The sequence below is a fragment of the Maylandia zebra genome, linkage group LG17, assembly GCF_041146795.1.
Source record: "Maylandia zebra isolate NMK-2024a linkage group LG17, Mzebra_GT3a, whole genome shotgun sequence".
NCBI lineage: Eukaryota > Metazoa > Chordata > Actinopteri > Cichliformes > Cichlidae > Maylandia > Maylandia zebra.
In genome coordinates, this window is record NC_135183.1 from 31,587,862 (window position 1) to 31,609,356 (window position 21,495).

At 38.9% G+C, this 21,495-nt stretch overlaps 1 protein-coding gene across 6 annotated transcripts in view; it reads right to left on the reverse strand.

Moving 5' to 3' along the window:
* Positions 1 to 21,495, reverse strand: part of grm8a (glutamate receptor, metabotropic 8a) — a 315,894-nt gene that overhangs the window by 68,752 nt on the left and 225,647 nt on the right. For all 6 annotated transcript variants that reach the window (XM_004560918.5, XM_004560917.4, XM_014409627.3 and 3 more), the window contains 3 exons: positions 17,369 to 17,504; positions 16,457 to 16,611; positions 11,794 to 11,931 (listed from right to left, as the gene is read on the reverse strand). In XM_004560918.5, coding sequence (XP_004560975.2) covers positions 11,794 to 11,931; positions 16,457 to 16,611; positions 17,369 to 17,504 — 429 coding nt within the window. The remainder of the gene's footprint in view (positions 1 to 11,793; positions 11,932 to 16,456; positions 16,612 to 17,368; positions 17,505 to 21,495) is intronic.

Here is a 21,495-nt window from a genome sequence, read left to right on the forward strand (position 1 = left end):
TGTCAAGCATGAAGTGACATGAACTGCACTTCCTGGAAGAACAAGCCAGAGCTGGCTCCAAAAACAAGTAAATCCCCAGAGACCTCAGTGTTAAAATATTTTTTGTTGTTGTTGGTGGTGGTGGGTTTTTTAATTGCAGATTGGCAAATTGGCTCTTAAAGCTGTACTGGAAATGTCTTTAGTTTATGTAATAATCACATCACTTTAGTAATAGTAGTAACACTTTCTGTACTTAGTATAGAAAGCTCACTCTTGACATCAGTTGTATGCATGTGGGATGTGATCACAAGTGGGGCCCAAGTTTTATTGCACCTTCACAGCAGACTCGTTTTCCTCTTGAGGGCTCTGGACATCCTGTTGCAGAGGAGATGACGGTTGGTCGGAACTGTTCCTAGACTGAAGAGATAAGGATTTCTCAGGATTTGTTTGGGAGGTATAAAAGGGTTCAGGGTGATGTCTTTCCCTCAGAAAAACGGGTTAGGTGTGTGATCTGAACGTTTTTCTCCACTGCAGTGTTTTTCTTTTCTTTTCTAATAAACCTCACTTCAAAAGACACGCTTGTTTGTTGGTTGCAGTTTTATTAAAGATTTTCCATAACAAATCATAAAAGGTGTTAAGGTTTTCAAGGAGTCGGGCATCTGACTGACAGGCGGCCTTCAATGCCACTAATTTTTGTCACTGATTAGGACTCTCTACCCAGTTTGTGTCGGTGCCTTTTGGAGTATTTTGTATTGCAATTATCTCAAGTTGTAAATCTTGCTGTGTCCACTCTAAAAAATCAGAAGTTGAAAACTCAAAACATCAAACAACTTGAGTCAATACTTGAGTTCTGACTGTTGTTGATTTTACAGGAGTTCTGGGAACTTTTCTTGTTAGGGTAACAATAACATTTTTGGTTTGGTGGAGACTTTTACACAAGATATATTTCTTGATCACTCTTATCCAGCTTTTGGACCACCACACCTGCTTGTGACCACCTAGCATGACCTTGAGTTTGAGTTGCCTCCTAGTTGCAAAACAAGGACTTTTAGTGTTTTAGGCAAACATGTTGACTCTTACACTATTGAAACCTATACGCAAACCTTTCAAGGATATTAATGTTGCTTGTACTGTAACTAAGGAAATGTAAATAAATAAAATGAAGAGGCCACAGCTCATATTTTTCCGCAATGTAAGGGTTAGCACATTCACCTCACAAGTATAAAGATCCTTGTTAAAACTGTGAGAAAACACACAGCCAACTCCAGGTTGGGGAGGGCGTCACAAGTAACTGTCAAGTCCCTGCTGGTCCCAACCCAGGATAAAATAAAGGATTGCATGTGGGGTCAGAATTTCGCCCAAACCAATCATGCAGATCAGTCTGCTGTGTAAAGTAAGGGGGCCAATGAAAGGCAAAATGATGCAAAGCTTTCTGTGACTGACACAAAAAGTGTTTTGTTTAGTTAATGTGGCAGAGTTTGGTTTGTAGCTCAGCTGCAGGTGTCATGGGAGGCTGAGCTCCATCACCTAATCACCCGTCTTATCCTTCTCAGGTTTGCAAGAGTGCTGGAGCCTATCCCAGCTACCATAGAGTGAGAGGCGGGGTACACCCTGGACACGTCGCCAATCTGTTGCAGGGTTAACACAGAGAGACAGACAACAATTCACTAATTAAGCTAACTCTACTAACTACATGTCTTTGGACTGAGAGAGGAAGACAGAGTACCTGAAGAAGAATTCATGCAAACATTCATGTTTTCTGTTTTTTCATCTTTTTCTTTTAACAGCATGTTTTTTTTTATCAAATGAGTAAACACAGTAGAAATTAGATGAAGTACACTAAAACCTTTGTGTTCATTACACTGCTTGTGTGCATAAGCTTGTTTAGCCATCTCCTTACTAATGTCACAGGCTTGCCTGTTCTCGGTAATTGACTTGCTAAACTCAATATCACTGTTACTTTTACCGGCAGAAATAGCACCAGAGCTCAAATGAGCAAGCATTTATTAGATATGTGGCATTTTGATCCTGCTGCTGCTCCTATTCTCATCTTTCCCCTCTCTCTTCTCAGACCTGCTGTCAGGCTGCAGTGAGAGTGTTGTCTGTTTTATAAAGAGCAATTCGTAGCAGAGCACCCTTTTTCATGAATAATGTGATGCCATTGACATATGTGGCTAATATATATTACACTCTACATTATTGCTGGTATATATTACTGCTGATGGTACACACAGCTAATATAAATTATTCATTGGTCATTATTCATATCTTGCTGAATCACTGTCCTGGCATAACTTGGCTATGCACACTAGCCCTTCCTCTCTCTCCTCAACTTTTTAAATTTCCTTCCCTTCTTTTGATCTCTCTCTTGCCCAGCTTTCACTTGACATTTAAACAAGAATTTCATGAATGTTTTTTTTTGTTGAAGGGATGTGTGCTTCATGTCACCGGACCTTCTCCCTTCCCACCCTTGAACAAGCACATTTATAAACACACTATAAAACACCGAAAGGGGAAAGCTGTGGAACAAAAGAGGCAGGTGGCAGAGAAAGAGCACAGTAAAGCTAGCGAGACAGCAGAGAAAATATATCAAACAAAACAGAAGGATGGTGGGGGCTAAAAATAAAAGCTGGAGTGAAAGATGATAGATAGACTTTAGGTTTATAAAAGCAAGGTCAATAAACAACAGAATAAGAGACGTGAATAGCTTTAAACGACAAATACATTGAATATAATGCTCTGACACACAAACATACTTGCTGTTAGTTTTTATATTTACAGTGCTGGTATTTGTGTCACACAATCAGAAACAAGTTTGCTGTGAATCTGGATCAGTAATATGATTAGGTGCATTTGATTCAGCTGGGTGACATTAGCACTATTAAAACTTCTCAGTTTTCCAAGACCTGCATGGGGGGGGGGGGGGGGGGGGGGGGGGCAGTTTTAAAAACTTGGGCCTAATTTTTATAGTGTTGACCTTCATTCTTATCAGCTGTGTCAGTACTAAGCAACTACTGAAGAATTGAGAAAATGACAACGACACAAAAACTTTGAGAAATGGACAAAAAAATACAGAAAAATGGCTGCTGTAAAATTAAATTGCTGATGGTTATATACTTAGAAACAGTATGACATAGATTATATAGGTAGCAAACAAGTGGGCAGGTAGCTAAAAAGAGAGAGAAAATCTCAGACTTCCACTTGTCTGGAGAAATATAACAATGTTAAAATTAGGCACATGCTGTCTCAGAGATAATGAAGAAAAAGGAAAAAATGCGTTGACTAGTTCTAGTCTTGACTATTGTAATTAAATATTATCTTATAAAAGAAGCATCCCTTCTTTTAAAAGTTTCTTGAAAAGCTTCCAGTTAATCCAAAATACTGCAGTGACAGTACTGCCAGGAATGAGAAAGAGACACTTTTTCCCCACCATTAGCTTCTCTTCATTGGTTCCCTGTTAAATCTATTCATCCATCCATTCATTTTCTTCCGCCTATCCAAATCAGGATGGCAGGGGGGCTATAGGCTTTCTCAGCTGCAATAGGATGAGAGGGTACACCCCAGAGAGGTCGCCAGTCTGTCCCTGTTAAATCCAAATCATCACATGCAGACTCTACAGTACTATATCGTCCCAGCTGAAGACTTTGTTCTAAGATAGCAGGCTTGCTTGTGCTTCCAAGAGTTTCCAGAAGTAGAATGGGAGGGAAGAGCTTTCAGCTCTCAGGTCTCTTTCCTGTGGAACCAGCCACCATTTCATATTCAAGAGACAGACACTCTTTCTACTTTTAAGATTAAACTTAAAACTTTCCTTTTTTGATAAAGCTCAGAGTTAGCAACATCACATTGCCCTGAAGCATCCCTTCTTTATGCTGCTATAGGCTCAGGCTGCAAGGGGACTTCACATGATATACTCAGCATTTTTCTATTAGTCTTCTCTTTTTACTCCCAATGCATTGCTGCTGCATGTCTTTAAATTGTGTCTTCACTCCCATAGTTTGTCTTGTCTCACTATGCTTTCTTCCCTTTCTTTTCTTTTCTCTCATCCACCAACTAGTCACAGCAAATGACTGCACCTCACTGAGCCTGGTTATGCTGGGAGTTTTAGTTTAAGAGGGAATTTTTCCTTCCCATCGTTGCTTGTTGAGCATGTGATTGTTGGGGTTTCCTCTCTAAAACTGGAGGGTTTACCACACAGTAAAGAGGCAACTGTTGTGCTGTGATTTGGCATAAATAAATAAACTTGAATTGCATTATAACCTCATGTCAATTTTGTCTTTATAGTTTATGTCCAAAACTCACTTCTGCATCTTTCCATTTTCTTCCATAGACAGACAACCATTTGTGCTCACATTCACGCCTATGGTCAGTTTAGAAGCGTCATTTAACCTAACCAAATGCATGTTTTGGGGCTGTGGAGAAAGCCACGGTACTCAGAGACAAATCACGCAACCAGTCAGCTAGTGGCTTCAAACTCAGGACCGTCTTGCTGTGAGGCAACAGTATTAACTTCTGCATCATCGTGCTGGCCAACATCTCAACTCATGACATGAACATGTTGAGGTAACAATGATCATACAAATACATTATATTTTATGTGCATACTCCTGCCTCCTAGCCACATTTTTTCATTAGTGGACTTTTTTTTCCTTCCTCTACAATGAGATTTGGGTCTCATCAAGATGGATTACAGTTTGTGTGAGGCTGTGATACAACAGTGGCAAATGTGCAGTTCTCTACTTATTTATCCAATGCCAAAGTAGTGGCTATGATTGCAGCTCACCCATACAGTTTCTCAGTATAAGAATCGAGGCACATGTTACAAGCATGCTCTCTATCGTAGGACTGCAAGTCATAAATCAGCTACCACATATGCACACAGATTGCATCATTGAGAGCTATAGATAACCATGTCCTCTGCAAGAAAATGAAAAAGGATCATTTCACTGCAGCTAAATGACACTTCATCTCACCTACTGAAAACTAATGTTGGAAGGAGTCATATAGCACTGTCTGTTGCTGTCTCTGTCTCACAGTCTGCAATCTGTCTGTCTGTGCCTGTCTGTCTCTAATTGTCCATCAAGCTCTCCATCTGTGCTCGTCTCCATCCTTCAGTCTGTTCAGTCCTTAGGCCTTTTCACAGGGGAGGGAACAGTTTATTCAGCCTGTGAGCCTAATAACTCTCCTTCCCCATCGACCTCGTTAGGATATGGTCTATTTGTAGTGAGTGAACATGTGTTTGTACGCAAGGGTAAATGTGTGCATGCTGGGTTAAGTCAGGATCTCATTAACTTCTGGAATGGTACTGTGCTTCTCCCACAGACAGACACATGCACACATCGCTAGTGTTGGATGAAGGCTCTGTGTCTTTAAAAGCATGACTTTTGTACCAAGTAAGAAAAGCATTCATGCATTCAGAAAACAAGGGCATCAAACTAGCCAAGGAGCCTTTAGAAGATAAATTCCTCATCAACAATACTCTATAAAGTATTAATTATTTATGTTAAACTGAGGAAGTATAAAGCTTTGTGTGTGTGGTGTGTGCAAGCATTTGATAATCCTCTGTGTTTGCCTATTAAGTAGGAAGGAAGTTAGAGCATAACCTTCATTAGGCAGCTGTAAAAAAAGCTACAGCATTATGGTAATTTTGCTAATCAGGAAAACGGGCGAGAGATGAAACTGTTATTCTTTTGTTTTTTTTCCCCCTCACAGAGTACTATACATGCATCTTTTTAAGCTTTTCAGGCTTCTTCTCACCTGGGTAAGAGTTTTGGGCTCTCTTCACTGTGCCCCAGCAAATTCTTATAGATGTGACCTCTAGTTGTTTAAGATACTGAGGCATAAACTTCCAATGTATCAATATTTCTTATAATCAAGGTCTTTTCCAGGTGTAATGTGAGGCAGAGGGAACTCCAGGAAATCACAATATTTTATAAATTCAGATCAGTTCTCCATTTATTGCACATTTATATAATTAAAAATTGGTTCTAATAATATACCTGGTGTGTATTCATTGAATTGTGCTTTGCTTCATAGGGTTTTAACTACCTGCATTTGCACAGCGGGCTTTGCCCTCATTTAATAGAGATAAAACATCTCTGAATGAGTTTTCCTGGACCCATTAAAAACAGCATGCATGCAACTATAACTTCACGTAAAATAATAATAAGCTAATATAAGGAATGAAAGTAGAAACTACACAGCTGCATAAAATATATATTATGTATTGCTTTGCAAATAAATACTACATAGACTAAGATATTACTTTTATTTGCCATGTTTACAGTGTAAACAATGCAGTAGATTAATTTTCTGGCCATACAAATTAGGATGAGAACAAGAGGCTGCAAGACGGTGAGAGTGTGCAGAGGAAAGGCAGGCTCAATTCAGAAAAAAAATAACATAATTTAAAACTGTTATTGATTTGCAAAGGGAGAAAATAATGTCAGACTGGACTCCTACAGGCAAAAATAATATTGTTATTTCCATCTCCGATAATTTATACTCGGAAGTATGGCTCTATTCTGGGACCTCCTCACTCTTCCACATGCTGAACCTGAAAGCCAGAGGCAGGGAGACCAGCAGCAGGAACCTGTATGGGGCAGACTTCAGTGACACATGCATGACATTGATTGGGTCAGAAACAGCATGAACAGCAGCTGGAGTCAAGATGGATTGCAAAATGGTTTGTAGATATGCAGAATCTGTAAGCAAGCTTGCCAATTAGACAGGTAGAAGGCTACTGCGCTTGACCTGAACTTATGCTAGGCTAAGGAATTCAAAAACCCACACTGAGACAGCATTACTGATTTTCACCTTTTCAACGCTGACAAAAAAAATAACACTTTAAACTTGGATTTTATAGAAGAGAAAGAAATGACAGATGCAAGAAATGGAAAGACGAAAAGACAGACAAGGCGAGATAAAGAAGTTTGATGGCTGACAAAGTAGAGAACGATAACAAACCGGTATCATTCCCTTGAGAGTGACACAAGTCAAAATCCACTCAGACAGAAAGGCAAAGAAATCAGAAGTATAGAAATCAACAGGATAACAAATGTCCAACTGTCCACAGTGCACTTTAATTCTTCTGAGTGTACCTGAGGCTTACAGCTCTAGTCAACATCCACTGCTATGAACAAAGTCTGATGGCGGCTGTGGACAGAGATGCTAGTGGTTGTGCTACCATATCTTGTTTTATTAAACATTGTTTATGTTTTTGCCTATTTTAATGTACGTTTCTCCATATGAAAGCAGAGAAATGATCTAGAATGTATGAAAACTTTAGAGATTCATGTGGAAATTAAGAGATTCACCTCCAAGAGCATTACTGTATGTATGAAGGGAGAAGTGGGTAGACTCGCTCTATAGATCTGCATTTTGTCATGCATTTTATCTCAGTGTGTGTATTTCAGCCTTCTTCACTATGGTGCCACATTACTCCAAATCCTGCTCAGATCCAGTCTACCTGGCAAGTCAGTTTGAAACAACAACCAAATGCTAAACGCCAAATGGATTTTCTGGGTCATTGACACTGCCTGGTCCTGCTGTGTTTGGTCTAGCTTTAGCAGCTGTGACAAAATGGCATCTTTAGAAAGACGTGCGATGAGTGTGCCTACTTGGGTTAGAAACAGAAAAAGAACACGCATGTTTTAAAGTAACACACATATAGTAAGAAATGTTGCATTTTCCTTCTTGATGATCTACAAGCAGTATGCATGGGAGTTTCTGGCCATGTAAGCGTGTAGTCTTATTTGTGATCTGGTGTCTGCCTAAATCAGTTTGCCCTGAAGCATTAGTTTTACCTAAATGTATGCCTTCAACAGAGCACACTTTTATTCCAGCATCCGAGTTGTCGGCTGATGTCCTCATGAGCCATGTCTCAAAAAGAGGCTTTTTACACTCAGCAGCCTGAGTGCCTTGGATTTCCCCTTTTTTGTATACTTACTATTCTCTTCATGAAAGATGAAATGATGAAAGCTGAAAGTTGTGGTAATGCACTCTAAATAAATCATTAAAATGCATTTATTGGACTGAAGAACCGATGTCTGGCTGGTCGTAGTAGCTTTAGCAGCAAATCACTGGATATCATGTAGCTACTATGATGCTACGTATGTTGTTTTACATTATACAGTAGGCTGGGGATATTTCTATGAAAAATGCATCATCTTCATGTAATTCATTTTGTACTGACAATAATAAAGGAAACAATATCTCCCAGGTTAAATTAAGAGAGTAGAGAAAGGAAGTAAAGAGAAAATGACGCAAGAGTGATTAGGTGATGGGGCTTCATTTTCTTTATTTGTCAACGGCCTCTTTCTGACAAAAGCCATTTTTCTTTTATGCAGCATAATACAGCAAACAAATGCTGCTTGGGTTATAATGTAACTGAACTACTCAAGCTGTTCCATTGCACAGTACTTCACTGCTAAACCTCAGAGGAATATGCTGTAATTTTTGCACACTCATTTGGAGCAATTAAATGTGCAGCAAAAAGACTAAATACAAAGACGAAATGAGTGCTTTTATAAAATATAATACAAATACTTAAAAAAGGATTTATTAGAACCATGCATATAACTTTAAAATATGGCAGACATATTTGGTTTACTTTGATTACACCAATATATAGAGCAAGTCATGGATAATAAATATTGCTTGATAAATGGACGTGAATATTGAGTGTATTATATAATATTATATTACAGTATATTTCTATTTAACCACGCAGCTTGAAAGAAAGGTAGATTAGAAATGTAGGAGTTAAGTTAGAGGTCAAATGCAACATGATATTCGGATGCAAACTATAATGTGATATTTGTAAACCATGTATACCAGTATCATTTCCAGAATGTTTCCAAGTGCAGTAGAATTTTAAGCACAGTTTTAAAGATAAAAGTCATTTTATGAAAGTTTCACCTTATTTGACCTTGACAGAGAAGTCATAAGTGCAAAATCACGTGATATTTAGAATCACCATATATCATTCCCTATATGCATAAAAAAAGTGCAGTAAGAAACATGGTTCTATATAGCTCTATCTATCATTATTATCATTTGGACCTCCAGGTCGAGCTACTGACCCTGAAGGAGAGGTCAGAGGTCAAATGTGACATGATGTTTGAAATCTTTATATGGTACTTTCTATATGTTGACAATAAACACCACACTTGGAAGAATCATAGTTTCTAAATTACAAGGATTTTTGTCAATTTTTAACTGACAATCCAGTAAACTGACCTTGAAGACCTTGGAGAATGTAAACTAAGTTTGGATGGATTGTTAACACGAGCCCATGCTAAACCCCTACAAAGTTTTACCAGAATTCAAAAAAAAGAAAACGAAAACTTTGAGCTGTCATGTTCGCAGACACACACACACAACCAAAAACATAACCTCCGTGGCAGAGGTAACTATTTTGGAGTCCATCATGGATTTTCAACCTCCTCTGATAATACATATGTGATGATGACTATTCTCACTCTCAAATGAACACCATCAAACACTCCAGGTCATCACCTCATCCAATCTTTTAAGATTAATAGGTTAAACCTCAAGTTCTTCAGACTCAGAACTGTTTAATTCCCGTATCCTTTTCAAGTCTTACAATCTACAATTAATTTGCCCACACCCACTTATCATATTTCCCATGTTACTTGAATATCTTATTATGCTATCTTTGTCACTGTTTGTGTAATTTGTTTCCAGCTGCATTTTTCAGTTTCTCTAACTGTTAATTTTCTGTTGACATCATCTCACCGCTCCCCCACTCCCAGCCCAATCACGTGCAATAATCACATACATTTCCACATCCTCCCATCAGCTGTCTCACAACAGTGACCTTGAGCAGCAGGCTGCTGATTGGCTTCTGTGTTGATGATTTGGAGGTCACAAACCCCAGCACTTGGAATTAATGGACTCTGCTTCATGACTACAGGGCCCTCGACACATAGATGCCCACATACACAGATGCCACGGCTAGTAATAGACGGTCAATGGGAGTCACAGCCCTTACAAACTTAATTATGTGAGCCAATGGCAGGCATCAGCCAGGGAGTAGTCGCTATGACACACACATAAACATACAGACCCGATCACGGCAGCACAGAGATATACCTACAGGTCATGTCCACTGGCATTGCTAACTCTTCTAAAAAGTATAACACTTTAGCCAGTGACAGGTGTAGGCAGTGAAAAAGTGCACACACAGCACCATCTGGATCACGTGCACACGAATGTGACGACAGCACAAGACAAAAATCAGCTGTAGCGTTGGGTCGTTTGTAAAATAACAAGCTGCAGACAATTTGGACTAGGACTGAAAAATGCAGGTCAAACCACCATAAATCATATAAAAGCAATGCAAAAAAACAAAAATGACACCAAGAAGTGCTTATTACAGAACTAATACCCATATATACCCTATGCACAAACACACAAAACAAAACGCACCGAAGAGAGTGCACTGCCACATTTACAAGCACATACTCCAACAACTATTTAATTTCCCTTCAAGCTTCGAGTACACAAACAGTTGCTCTTGTTGAGCTATATTGCTTCTTAAATCCCAACAGCTAATTTGATCTGGGGTTTAAGGTTACTTATTACAGCCAGCAGTGCACTCCACAATATATATATATACACACTAATTAGAAGACAGTATTTGTCTCTGTTGACAGACTTTCAGAGCTACGATGTTCTAATGAAGACTTATTCAATCTAATGTGATGTGCTTAATCAGCTGGCAGATGCAATATGAAAAGCTGGGCCTGCTTTTAGGATAAACTGGTTTCCCTGAAAACTGTCAGTCTGGTGTGCCTAGTTATTGTTTTACGCTGTACCAAAATAAGTAGAATGTCACAGGCTGGGTCTCCGACCCAGCACTCTGAGTTTTCTTTGTATTTTTTGATATGTTATTAGTTTGTGTTATTTCCTATTTGCCTTTAGTTTAGGCAGTTATTGTTCCTGGGTTTTCTATGTTTTGGGGTTTTCTATTTATTTCATCACGTATTAGGTCTGTTAAGTTGTGTTGTCATTTCCTGTTTTATTCTGACAATGTCATGTGTTCTTTGTTCATTGTATTTAGCTTTCCTCTCCTGGTCCTGTCATTAGGTTTATGTCTGTCAGCTGTTTTCCCCCATGTGTCGCCACTTCCCCTGATCACCTCATGTCTGTATTTAAGCCTTTTGTTTTCTTCATGCCATTGTCAGTTCGTCTGTTTATCTCACCAGAGTTACAGTCATAGTCATAGTCATAGTCTTAGCCTGTTTATTTTCCACCTCAATCATAGTTATAGTTTTTGGTCTTAGTACCTTTAGTGTTTTGTTTCTTAGTGTTTTTCCAGCTTAGTGTTTTGTTTCTTAGTGTTTTGCCTGTTTGCTTTGGTCTCTTGGTTCATTTCCTGTCGTCATCGCAATAAAGGTTCACTTTTCTGTTAATCATTACTATTCCTCGTCATCATCTGCTTTTGGGTCCTGTTTCCGCACACATCGGCGCACCCCGCCGTGACATAGAATGACACTGGTTATGACGCAAGGAGGTAGCCGATGCAGGGATAAAGGAAGACAAATTATAGCTGACCTTCTGCTACACTTCTCAGAAAGTAAAACTTACAAGCTCGTATAGATCTGTAGAATTACAGCTAAACAAAACAATCTGTTATACCCTCAAGTGTAAAACTCCAAAGTACCTTGGAGCATTTTCATCTCTCTTTGGATCTCTAGTCAAATAACAATTTACACATTTAAGCTTTATTGACTTTTTCCCCAAATGGTTGATAGCAAGTGAAATAATGGAAGAAGTCAAATATAGTCTTACCTGTGCATTTCTTCAGGCTACCAGGCCGTTTACCATGCATTCCCAGTTTACAGTTAAAGTTTTCCTCCCAGAATTCAGCAAACCAAACATTTCTTCTGTTGTTGGACAGCGAACGGCTACGGAAATACCGGTCAAATGCTGTGTAAAAGACAGACAGGGCAAAGGTTAAAAAGTATGAAAATGAGTTATTATTTTTTTTGTTTTTCTTTTTAAAACTCTACTGAATACATCTCCCTATTTATTTTGTTTAGACGAGCTGCTTTCGACACTTTCAACCCAGATATTGTTAAATGGCGTAATAGGAGAGGGCACCGGTGCTTCAGGGGTTATTGGCTTCATTTCTACTGAGCCTGTCTGTGCTAGAAAATTAGGTGTTCAGCACAATGTAATAGATTTTGACACATAAATGCGTAGGTTATGAATAGCCCACGTATGGTATGGCTGAAAAGCTATTTTGGTTGAACCGGTCAGTATTGGAGCTCCTATCAAATACTGACGTAAAGAGAAAGAAAAGCATACATTTTAAAATAAGCTTCCACAATAGATTGGATACTTGTCCATTTTAATAACAAGATAAGAGGAACTAAAAGAGGGGAACATGTTTCTCTACTCATAGGAATGAAATACCTGTCAGCAAGTGGCAGGGTGGAATAAAGATACGGGCAAAAGAAAAGAGACGTGCAGATGAGAAAAAACTACTTTCTTCATACCATAATTAAATGTGAAAGAAGCTTCTTAAATGCATGGCATTTTATCTGCCACATGAACCTTTTAACAATTCATCAGCTCATCGGCTATCTTTCTTTGTTTCCGTGCAGGGTTAGACTTTCATTTTAGCCGTATGCTACAGTAAAACTTTTACAAACTAGGGGATTTTAGCTTTGACATGAACTCTCTGATATATATTTGAGAAATTTAGGTTTTTGGTTAATGGATTTTTTTCTTTTTTGGATGTTCCAAATATGCAAAAATTCTCTATTGTGCAAAAGCCTCAAGCCACCCCTCATTTCTTACATTTTGCTAAAATAAAAACTCAGTGCAGTAATTTATTTAAAAAAGATATGCAAAAAAACAGAAATACAGCATATAAGGCAAAAACAGAGTTTTTACATGAGCTTTAAAGTCAGTGTTTGGTATGATCGTCTTTACTCTTTAACAGAGCCCGAACTTCTTAGGCAAGCTTTCTCGTAATTTCTTCAAGTAGTCTTCAGGAATAGTTCTTCAGGTTTCCTCAAGGACATTCAAAGCTCTTCTTGTTGTTGGGTGCCTTTTGTCCTGTGCTCTGTCTCATGGTCCAACATTGCTTCAATAATGTTGAGGTCCAGGTGCTGGGGAGGCCTATCCATGATTAATGGTGCTCAATTGTGTTTTTTCTGTCCGGGCATGCTTTTGCTGTACTGCCATGTGTTTGTGTTTGGGATCATTGCATTGTCATATTGAAAATTGCTGCCAGTCAGATGCTTTCCAGATGGTATTGCATGATAGATCAAAATCTAATATATGTGTTCATAATTTCATAAATTCTGACAAGATCTCCGACACCACTTACTGAAATGCAGCCCCAAACCACAACAGAACCTTCACCGTGTTTTATAGATGCTGTAGACATTCACTGCTGTACCTCTCTCCTCACCTCCTCCATGCACATTTGGTATATCTCATCCTTACCATTTCCCTTCCTTAAGAATGGCTTTTTGACAGCCACTCTTCCACTGAGACCATTTCTGATGAGGCTTCAGTGAACAGTGTCTGTCAGGTCTTTACTGATTTTTCCCTGTTCCTTAAGGAGATGACTTTCCTGAACTGTTCAGCCACTTTAGATAGTTTTAAGCCTGGCACATCTTCTTTCGTCTTCTTGTCTTGCAGAGTTTGCTGAAAGTACAGTGGACTGAACATGAGTGAAAAAGCAACCCATGTCCAAAGAAAAACTCTGGAAGGCCTTTAGAACATCTGGCTCTTTGGAAGCACAATTTAAAGAAATGAAGCATGGCTCAAGACTTTACACAGTACTTTAAAAGGAGTAGGCTTTTCTCTAACCCAAGTCCTACATCTAACCATAGATGGCTTGTGACCGGGTGGGCAAGAAGAAATGACTGCAAAGAAACATTTACACTTAACTAAGAAGGCGCAACACATGCTCTGTAGTTAAGTGTAAATGATTAATTCAATGTGCTGTTGTGGAAATGGGTAATGTGTGCACCTGGGATGCTCTACTGATATTTGACTGCTGGAAATATTAGTCTTACTCTTTTTGTGCCTCAACAGTAAGATGTGCCATGTGGAATCACATGCTTCCCATTGTGATAACATTACATTCCTAAAAACAGAAATATAATCATTTGAGGTACTTTGAGGGTCTAAAAAGCACAAACTTAATTCAATGATAATAGAAAAATAGAAGTATTGCTACCAGTTGGGCAGTTGTTTGGAAGCACACAGTTCCTATGATTACATTTTAGATTATATTTTGGTACATCTCATGCACTGCTTTCTTATAGACTGTAAAACAATAAGTTCATATGACATTTTTAGTGTCCTGTGTAATAATACATAGATATAACCAAGCCAACCTTTCCTCAGTCTGAATCAGTGTTGAAACTGAACTCTGTGAACAATGATATATTCATTTAAAACTGCATTTAAGTACTGATGAATAGAGATGAAACCATGTAGACTTTAGTTCTAAAGTTCTTTAAAGGGTAATACAATTTCAGGTTAGTAAAAATAAAAATAAAAATAAAAAATAAAAAAAATACTGTAGCATTTATTAAGCCTCTTCCAACCAGCTAAGTAAAGTAATATATCAATGTCTGCCCAGACTCATAATATATGGAGTAAAAATATTAATGGAATTTAATATGTGGCCACCAAAGATTAATGTCACCACTTTAGTATCTGACCAAATTGAAAGTGCTCAACATCTCTGCATCTACTCTTGAATTATGGTGTTGAACAGCAGCCAGAAAGGGTGTTTTTGCAAAACATTAGCATGTCACAGTGAAGCAGAGCTCTCCCCTTTTGGATATAAAATGACACCAGCTAATCATTTTATCCAATTAGATATCTGTGTAAAATTTATTCAAATGAATCAACTTGTGGCAACCCCCCCCCCCCCCCCCCCCCACACACACACACACACACACAAAAATAATCATGATGTCACCGAGATCTTTGACTACCAAATTCTGATAACTATGCTTATTTCCAAGAGAACATTTAAGACAGGTGGAATGAAATTTCCTCCCAGTGTTCCCGAGATATTACATTCACAAGAATAGCACAGGTTGGGTTTGTCAGCTTTGTCTACCTTCAGAAAATAAATGTGTTCACCAGAATAAGTTATACATATGGATTATTTATGTAAAAACATAATGCCTCTGGCCAGGACTGTCGCAGGGCATAAAAAAGTACCTCTGAAATCAACAAAGTCGCTCATATCAGAAATGTTATTTGATGCTTCTGCCTCTAATCTGCAGATTAAATGTGAAGCCTGAGCCTGAAGACAGTTAGCTTAGTTCAAAGACTGGATGGGAAAAACAGAAAGCCTTTTTTCAAAGATACAAAAAATATTATCTGGTGTTATATTCCTTATAAAAAATGTAAAAGTGACTCATGCACTTAGAGTGACTTTTGTTTTTCCTTTTTGTTTTGTTTTGTTTGAGACTAGCTGTTTCCCTTGTTTCTGGCAACTGCAATAGCAAAGGTAAACACAATGTGACACTGTTGAGGGAATTTGTGGCATATTAACACAATTTAAAACTGCTGCCTCACTGCGTTAAAAACAACATTGTGGTGTTTTTGGACCAGTTGTGAAGCAAAGTTTTGCCTTAAATTATTAAAGTTACAGCAAGGAAGTACTTCCAAAGTACAGGCCAGAGACATCTGTTTTTAGCAGGAAGGCCAACAATTTCATTTACTTCTCTTTTGTTTCCTGTGGAAATAAAAGCTAAATTATACAGCATTGGGAGCCCAAAAGATGATTTCAATGAGCTTGTTATGGCATCAGAATAATTCTCAATGCGTGAGAAAACATTTACCTCATGTGCAAAAAGATCCCATGTTTGAGTCTATGTACTGTACTATACTATGTCACTATAAATTACAGTTTAGACACATTTTAAGCTTTATATAACACATGTTGCAGAATTGCTGCATTATACTGCATTCTCTTTCTAGGTGTACCAAAAGAAAAGTCTAGTCATTAATCCTCACTCACATCTCTTCTGTCATTTCTTTAAAGTCGACATAGCCTTTCTTGTGAATCTGCCAAAGCTCCCTTTGATTCATTTAAAGTTCTATTTCTCTCCCTCGCTTCCAGTTTATATCTTGTCACCTATGTGGCCCTCCAGGAGTCAATTATCTAATAGAGAGCTCTGACAGAGAGCAAATGAGGATATTCTCCCTGGTGTATTGGCAAAAACTTGTTGCCCACTGGGATCAAAAGTGAGAGAACATGAGTCCATTTCATTTCTGTCTCTGGTCTTTCCCCTGAATCCTTAATTTGATCTATCAAAGTTTGAGCAGACGCTGCTTCGGCTTTCTTTCATTTGCCACAAATCCAGTTTCAGTGCAGGTGAGAACTACTTTTATTATTCCTCACATCTTCTCAGTTATTACCTGCACGTGTGCTGACAGCTTCGTATATGCTTGTTATTATCCTTACCATCCACAGATGCCCTTTTGGGAAGAATTGTGATGGCCCCCTCGGCCACCCTCTCCTGGCCAATCACAGGGGAGATCTTGGACCCCCAGCTGTCTGAACCCACCCACAGGAAGTGACCCGTCTGGTTGTTCCTTTTAGCTGCATCCAGAACTCGTCTGTTTTAGAAAAAGAAAAGATAATTCAAATATCTGAAGATAGACTACAGCAGACAAGTCGAGCAGTGGGGTATTGATTTAGGCTTAACCCTACATAAAGATCACTGCAGCTTTTTTCTTGTACCACTGCTTATATCTATAACTGATGCAGCAACGGGCAGCATCCGTCTTGCCCGTGAGGAGTGACTCCTTTTTTTTCTATCCATAAAATGTGTGAAAAACATGTCATCAAGTATTTATTTCCAAATCTCAAGCATTCTGGAGCTTAGCATTCTGGACAGCATTTATCTAAAAAGGCTTTATTCTTCAAGCATTTTTGGCAGGACCCAAAGACAAGAGGTCTGATTGACCAGTAATTAAGCCATTTCAGGGGGTCGTATGAGTCAAAACTGCATTTTATAATATTTGAATTTTTTTGTTTAAATCTCAATTTTCATAACTGCCTAATAATTATGTACATCATCATTCAAGATGTAAATGCAATAATTGTGCCTGTAGTATAGTGCGAACTCTTGTCGGTACCACAATGCAACACTTCTAACCAAGTGAGTTGCTAAAGAATAGCGATATGAAAACCAGGTCTTTTCTTCTTCAGAATAACATAATTGTAATCACAGCGAGCATGTAGGTGTCAAAAGGTTTCTATTGTAAAATATGTTGAAAATGTCACAGAAAATCTTATTAAACAAAAAAGTACACCTGATAGCAGCGGGAAAGTTGACCAGCAGGGTTCGTTTTTAAAGTGCACAACACGTACCGTATGTCATCCTCATTAGCGAACATGATGATGGCCCTGGCATTGGAGGTCTCCAGCAGGCGTCTGATGATCTTGTCAAACTCCCCTGGCCTGGGCTCCCTGGGGATCTTCAAGGACTGGGCAATACACACACCACCTGAGACAGAAGAGGGGGGAAAAGCAAAAGGAGGGACAGATTGCATCATCTATTTTAGATTCACTGATTTGCATTTTCCATTCTGTTTTCAACACTAATTTCACTCTCGGGTCGGCTTGTACACATTTCTGAAACTATTCAAAGCACTCTGTGTCGAGGCCTCTGACGAAGGCTTTAACACTTCGAACACCCTCACAGCTTTGAGATAAAGGTAAGAGTAAGTGGTTGGTTAACATGGCAGCAGAGAAAGAAAGCAAGATATTCACTAAAGTCCGGGAAGAGACATGACTGAACGTAAAATAGTACTGGCTGTTCAATACAATTTGTTCTCCAAAAGATTCAAGACAAAAAACATTTGAAAAGATTAAACAAAAACTGACAGGTAAGATCGGACTAGGTAGGAAGAAAGTAGAGAAAGGGTAGGAGGAATCTGGGGGACTGGGAAATTCTAAGAGAGGAACGCTGAAGAAGAAAAGGGATGTTAAAATTGATACCGAAAAAGACTAAAAGGAAGAAGTGAAAATAAACAGTGGGAAGCTGAGGAGGGGGGAAAAGCAGGAAAGGAGAACGAGCATTAAAAAAAGAATTTGCTAAAATGAATTGAGATGATGGTGGAGGTAGGTGGTGTTGATCACAGGAGAGAAAACTGTAAGAAACAAAGGAAAAGAGGAATGGGGCATGAATGATTTAAAATCACGGCACTGCACAGAGTAAGTGGCAAGAAATATCGTCTGTACCCACTTCACCTCCTTAATTTACTATTGTCGAGTGCAGCAATATTAGTTATTTCACTCACAATATGAGATAATGAAGATTTCTGTCTACCTGGTTCCGCCTTGATCCCTCAGCCCTCTCACACACACGGACACACTGTTGCATACTGTTTTCAGCCACCTCAGGAGGTGTTTTTTTTTAAGCTGTTAATTCACTCTGGCTGCATTCAATCATTAGCTATTGTGTAAATTCTTTTTAGCAGTATGTGTGTGTGAGTGTGTAGGATTATGTTATTGTTGTACATTGCCTTTGTTATATCTGTACAGAATTTATGATGGACATTGTGTATCCATGTCTTTAGTGTGTAAGTCTACACATTCATTTCATTCACGTCTCTGGGAATGTCTGTGTGTGTGTGTGTGTGAGAGAGAGAGAGAGAGTGAGTGTGTGTGTGTCTGTATATAGAAGTGAGAAAGTATGAATGATGTCCCCTTTCCTCCCTGCCTGTTCCAGACCATTTATTGAACATCTGTACAGTCTGTCGCTTTCACTATGTCACAGCCCTTAATCACACACACGCACACACACACACAGACGCACACACATCCACATAAATGCGCACACCGGAGTGCATGAGCGCTAAAACAAATACTCATTAGCCTCAAATTAAAAGCCTCTCAAGGATAATCACTAAAGTGACAAAATCTGCACAAGTACCCACCTCTACCCCACTCCCCTACACACTCGCACATTTACACTCATTCTCACACAGACACACACAAGAAGCAAATATTTAAATGTTCAAAATACGTTCTCAAGGATAATGACCAAGTAGACATGCACTTTTGCATACATATACAAAAACAGCAAATCATAAATAAATTCAGCGTGGCATATGTACACACATACACTCAAATACACAAGCGCTGACGATTGCATTCTCCCACCATTGTCCTTGGAGCAGCATAAAAGTGATTAAATCGCTGTTTGTTTCACAGCCTCACAACCATCATTAATAACTGTCCCTGTGGAGAACGAGTTTCCCAGATAAAGAAAATATCAAATATTGTCTGTAAACTTAAGAGCATCTCCACACACGCGCGTGCGCGCACACTTGGCTGTCACTATCGCAGCCAAACACTTCACATATTTGATGGTGCAGAAATGGAAAAAAAAATTGACGGCATGTTAAAAGTGAACGTCAGATATTAGCGCACACCTTTTGCTTCTCAGCTAAAAGCACAGCTGCGAGGCAGGTCAGGAGACGCATCAACAGCTTCTTTTTTAATCACTCCCAGAATGTCAAGTTGAAAGCTTAACAGGAAACAAGGTTCAATATCCAAATCCTTGCACAGCAGGGCACGGGAAACAGAGGACTGGGTTCACGTTCCAAACACAGACATGCATAAAAAGAAAAAGTCAAGAAAAAAATTTGCAAAAAATATCCTGAATATATGTAGCCTATATTTCTGCTCTTTGTCAAAAACTTCTAATATGCAAAAATATTTTTAGTGTATTCTGTAATCTTTAAAATCAGCACCTCAAGTAGTCTCCAAAGCAAATCAAGTCAGAAGCGTGCTGCTGTTTCCCGAGGAGGGAAACTGTGCCTGAGAGCATTAGACACTCATTATCCTCTGGATAAACAAAGCAGTAAACACATTATTTACTGGCATTTGTTATGTCAATAATGTTCATCATTATTGGATTAAGTCGGAATTAGTGCTATATTTAGAGAAATCAAAGTGTGAAAAGCTGTTCAGTCAATTTTAACTTTCAGCTGTTCTTGTCTTATAGTCAAAGGCTCGTAATTTGGCTGATTGTGTGTAAACTGTATAATTAATTGTTTGGAGACATATGATCACACGCTGCGCATGCTAATGTGGAAACCGTAAGAAAATCTCTTCATTCACTTCAGATAACAGCTGTATTGTGTCACTGTAATAGTCAGTTTTTGTTACATAATTTGCTAGTTGTAGCACGTTCATCTACAATGGGCTAATTGAATTATGAGCTCTTTATCCACTGAGCACCAACACACCGAGCTCTCCGTTTATCACTAATAACCTGATTATTGAGCCTTCGCTGTGGAATTGAATGTGACTGAATCCTAATTCCTTGAACGTGTGAGTGCGCGCTCATGTTTTTCACATCTCTGGGCGCAGATGCGAGGTGTAGCATTGTGCCCCGTGAATACCTGTTTTTTGTATGTGTGAATAGGAATCAACCTGTGGCCACGAGGAATGAATCAATGCACTCAGCTATCTGTGGAAATACATGCAGTTTAATGTGCATTTTTGTGTGCGTGTTACACGTTACTATGCATTTGTATCCGCTTGTCCCCTCTGCAGCTGTTACAGAGAGAGGCAGAGTGCAAGCTGTGATGATAAATCCAATGTTAAGTGTGTCCAGCGTCTCTCCAAACGAAACCCTGGCAGTCGGTAATTAACTCCATTCTGTTTAGAGGTTGAATTTTTTCAGTTGCAGGAAGGGAAACGCCGCTGTCTCAGCGTTTAATTAACAATCTGCTTCCCTCCCACACGCCCTTCTCTCTGCACCATTTCATCTATTATCCAACAGAGAGAAATTACTCATCCTTCTCACTGTGTGCGTCTTGCTTTTGTCAATTTCTTCTCACCTGTAGCTCATCAAACTTTTCCTAATACCTCCAAAGTATTTAGACAATTTCAGGAACGAACTAGCTAAACTTGGGGCACTGCATCCTGAAATAATTACCTAAACTCCTTACACATCAGACAGTGCATAAAATGCAACAAGCAAATTTTTTCTTCTTTTTTCATATGTTGTTTTTATTAATCCCTCAAACCTACCTTACATGAATTTCACAGCAGTCATTTCTGCTTCTGCACAAACTGTGTTGTTGACTCTGTAAAGGTTTGCACACATTCACTGATAAACCCGTGCATTTTATAATATTGCTGTACTACATGAATAAAAGTACAAGGTCACTTAGATCTTACACTTGTATGGGCTGCTCAGCCATGGAAACCCATGCCATGAAGCTCCTGGCTCACAGTTTCATTGCTGATGTTAATGCCAGAGGATGTTTGGAGCTCTGCAGCAATGCAGGTTGGTGACTTTATCACACTATGCAATCAGTCCTGATTTGGTTTGCAAATGCTTCTACTTGGCAATAATACCATTTGTTGATTGTGGAGCATCTAGAAGGAGGTGGCCTCCTATTACAGTACCAGACTTGAAATCAGTGACCTCTTTAGAACACCCCATTCTTTCACAGATGTTTGTAAAGTCAGACTAC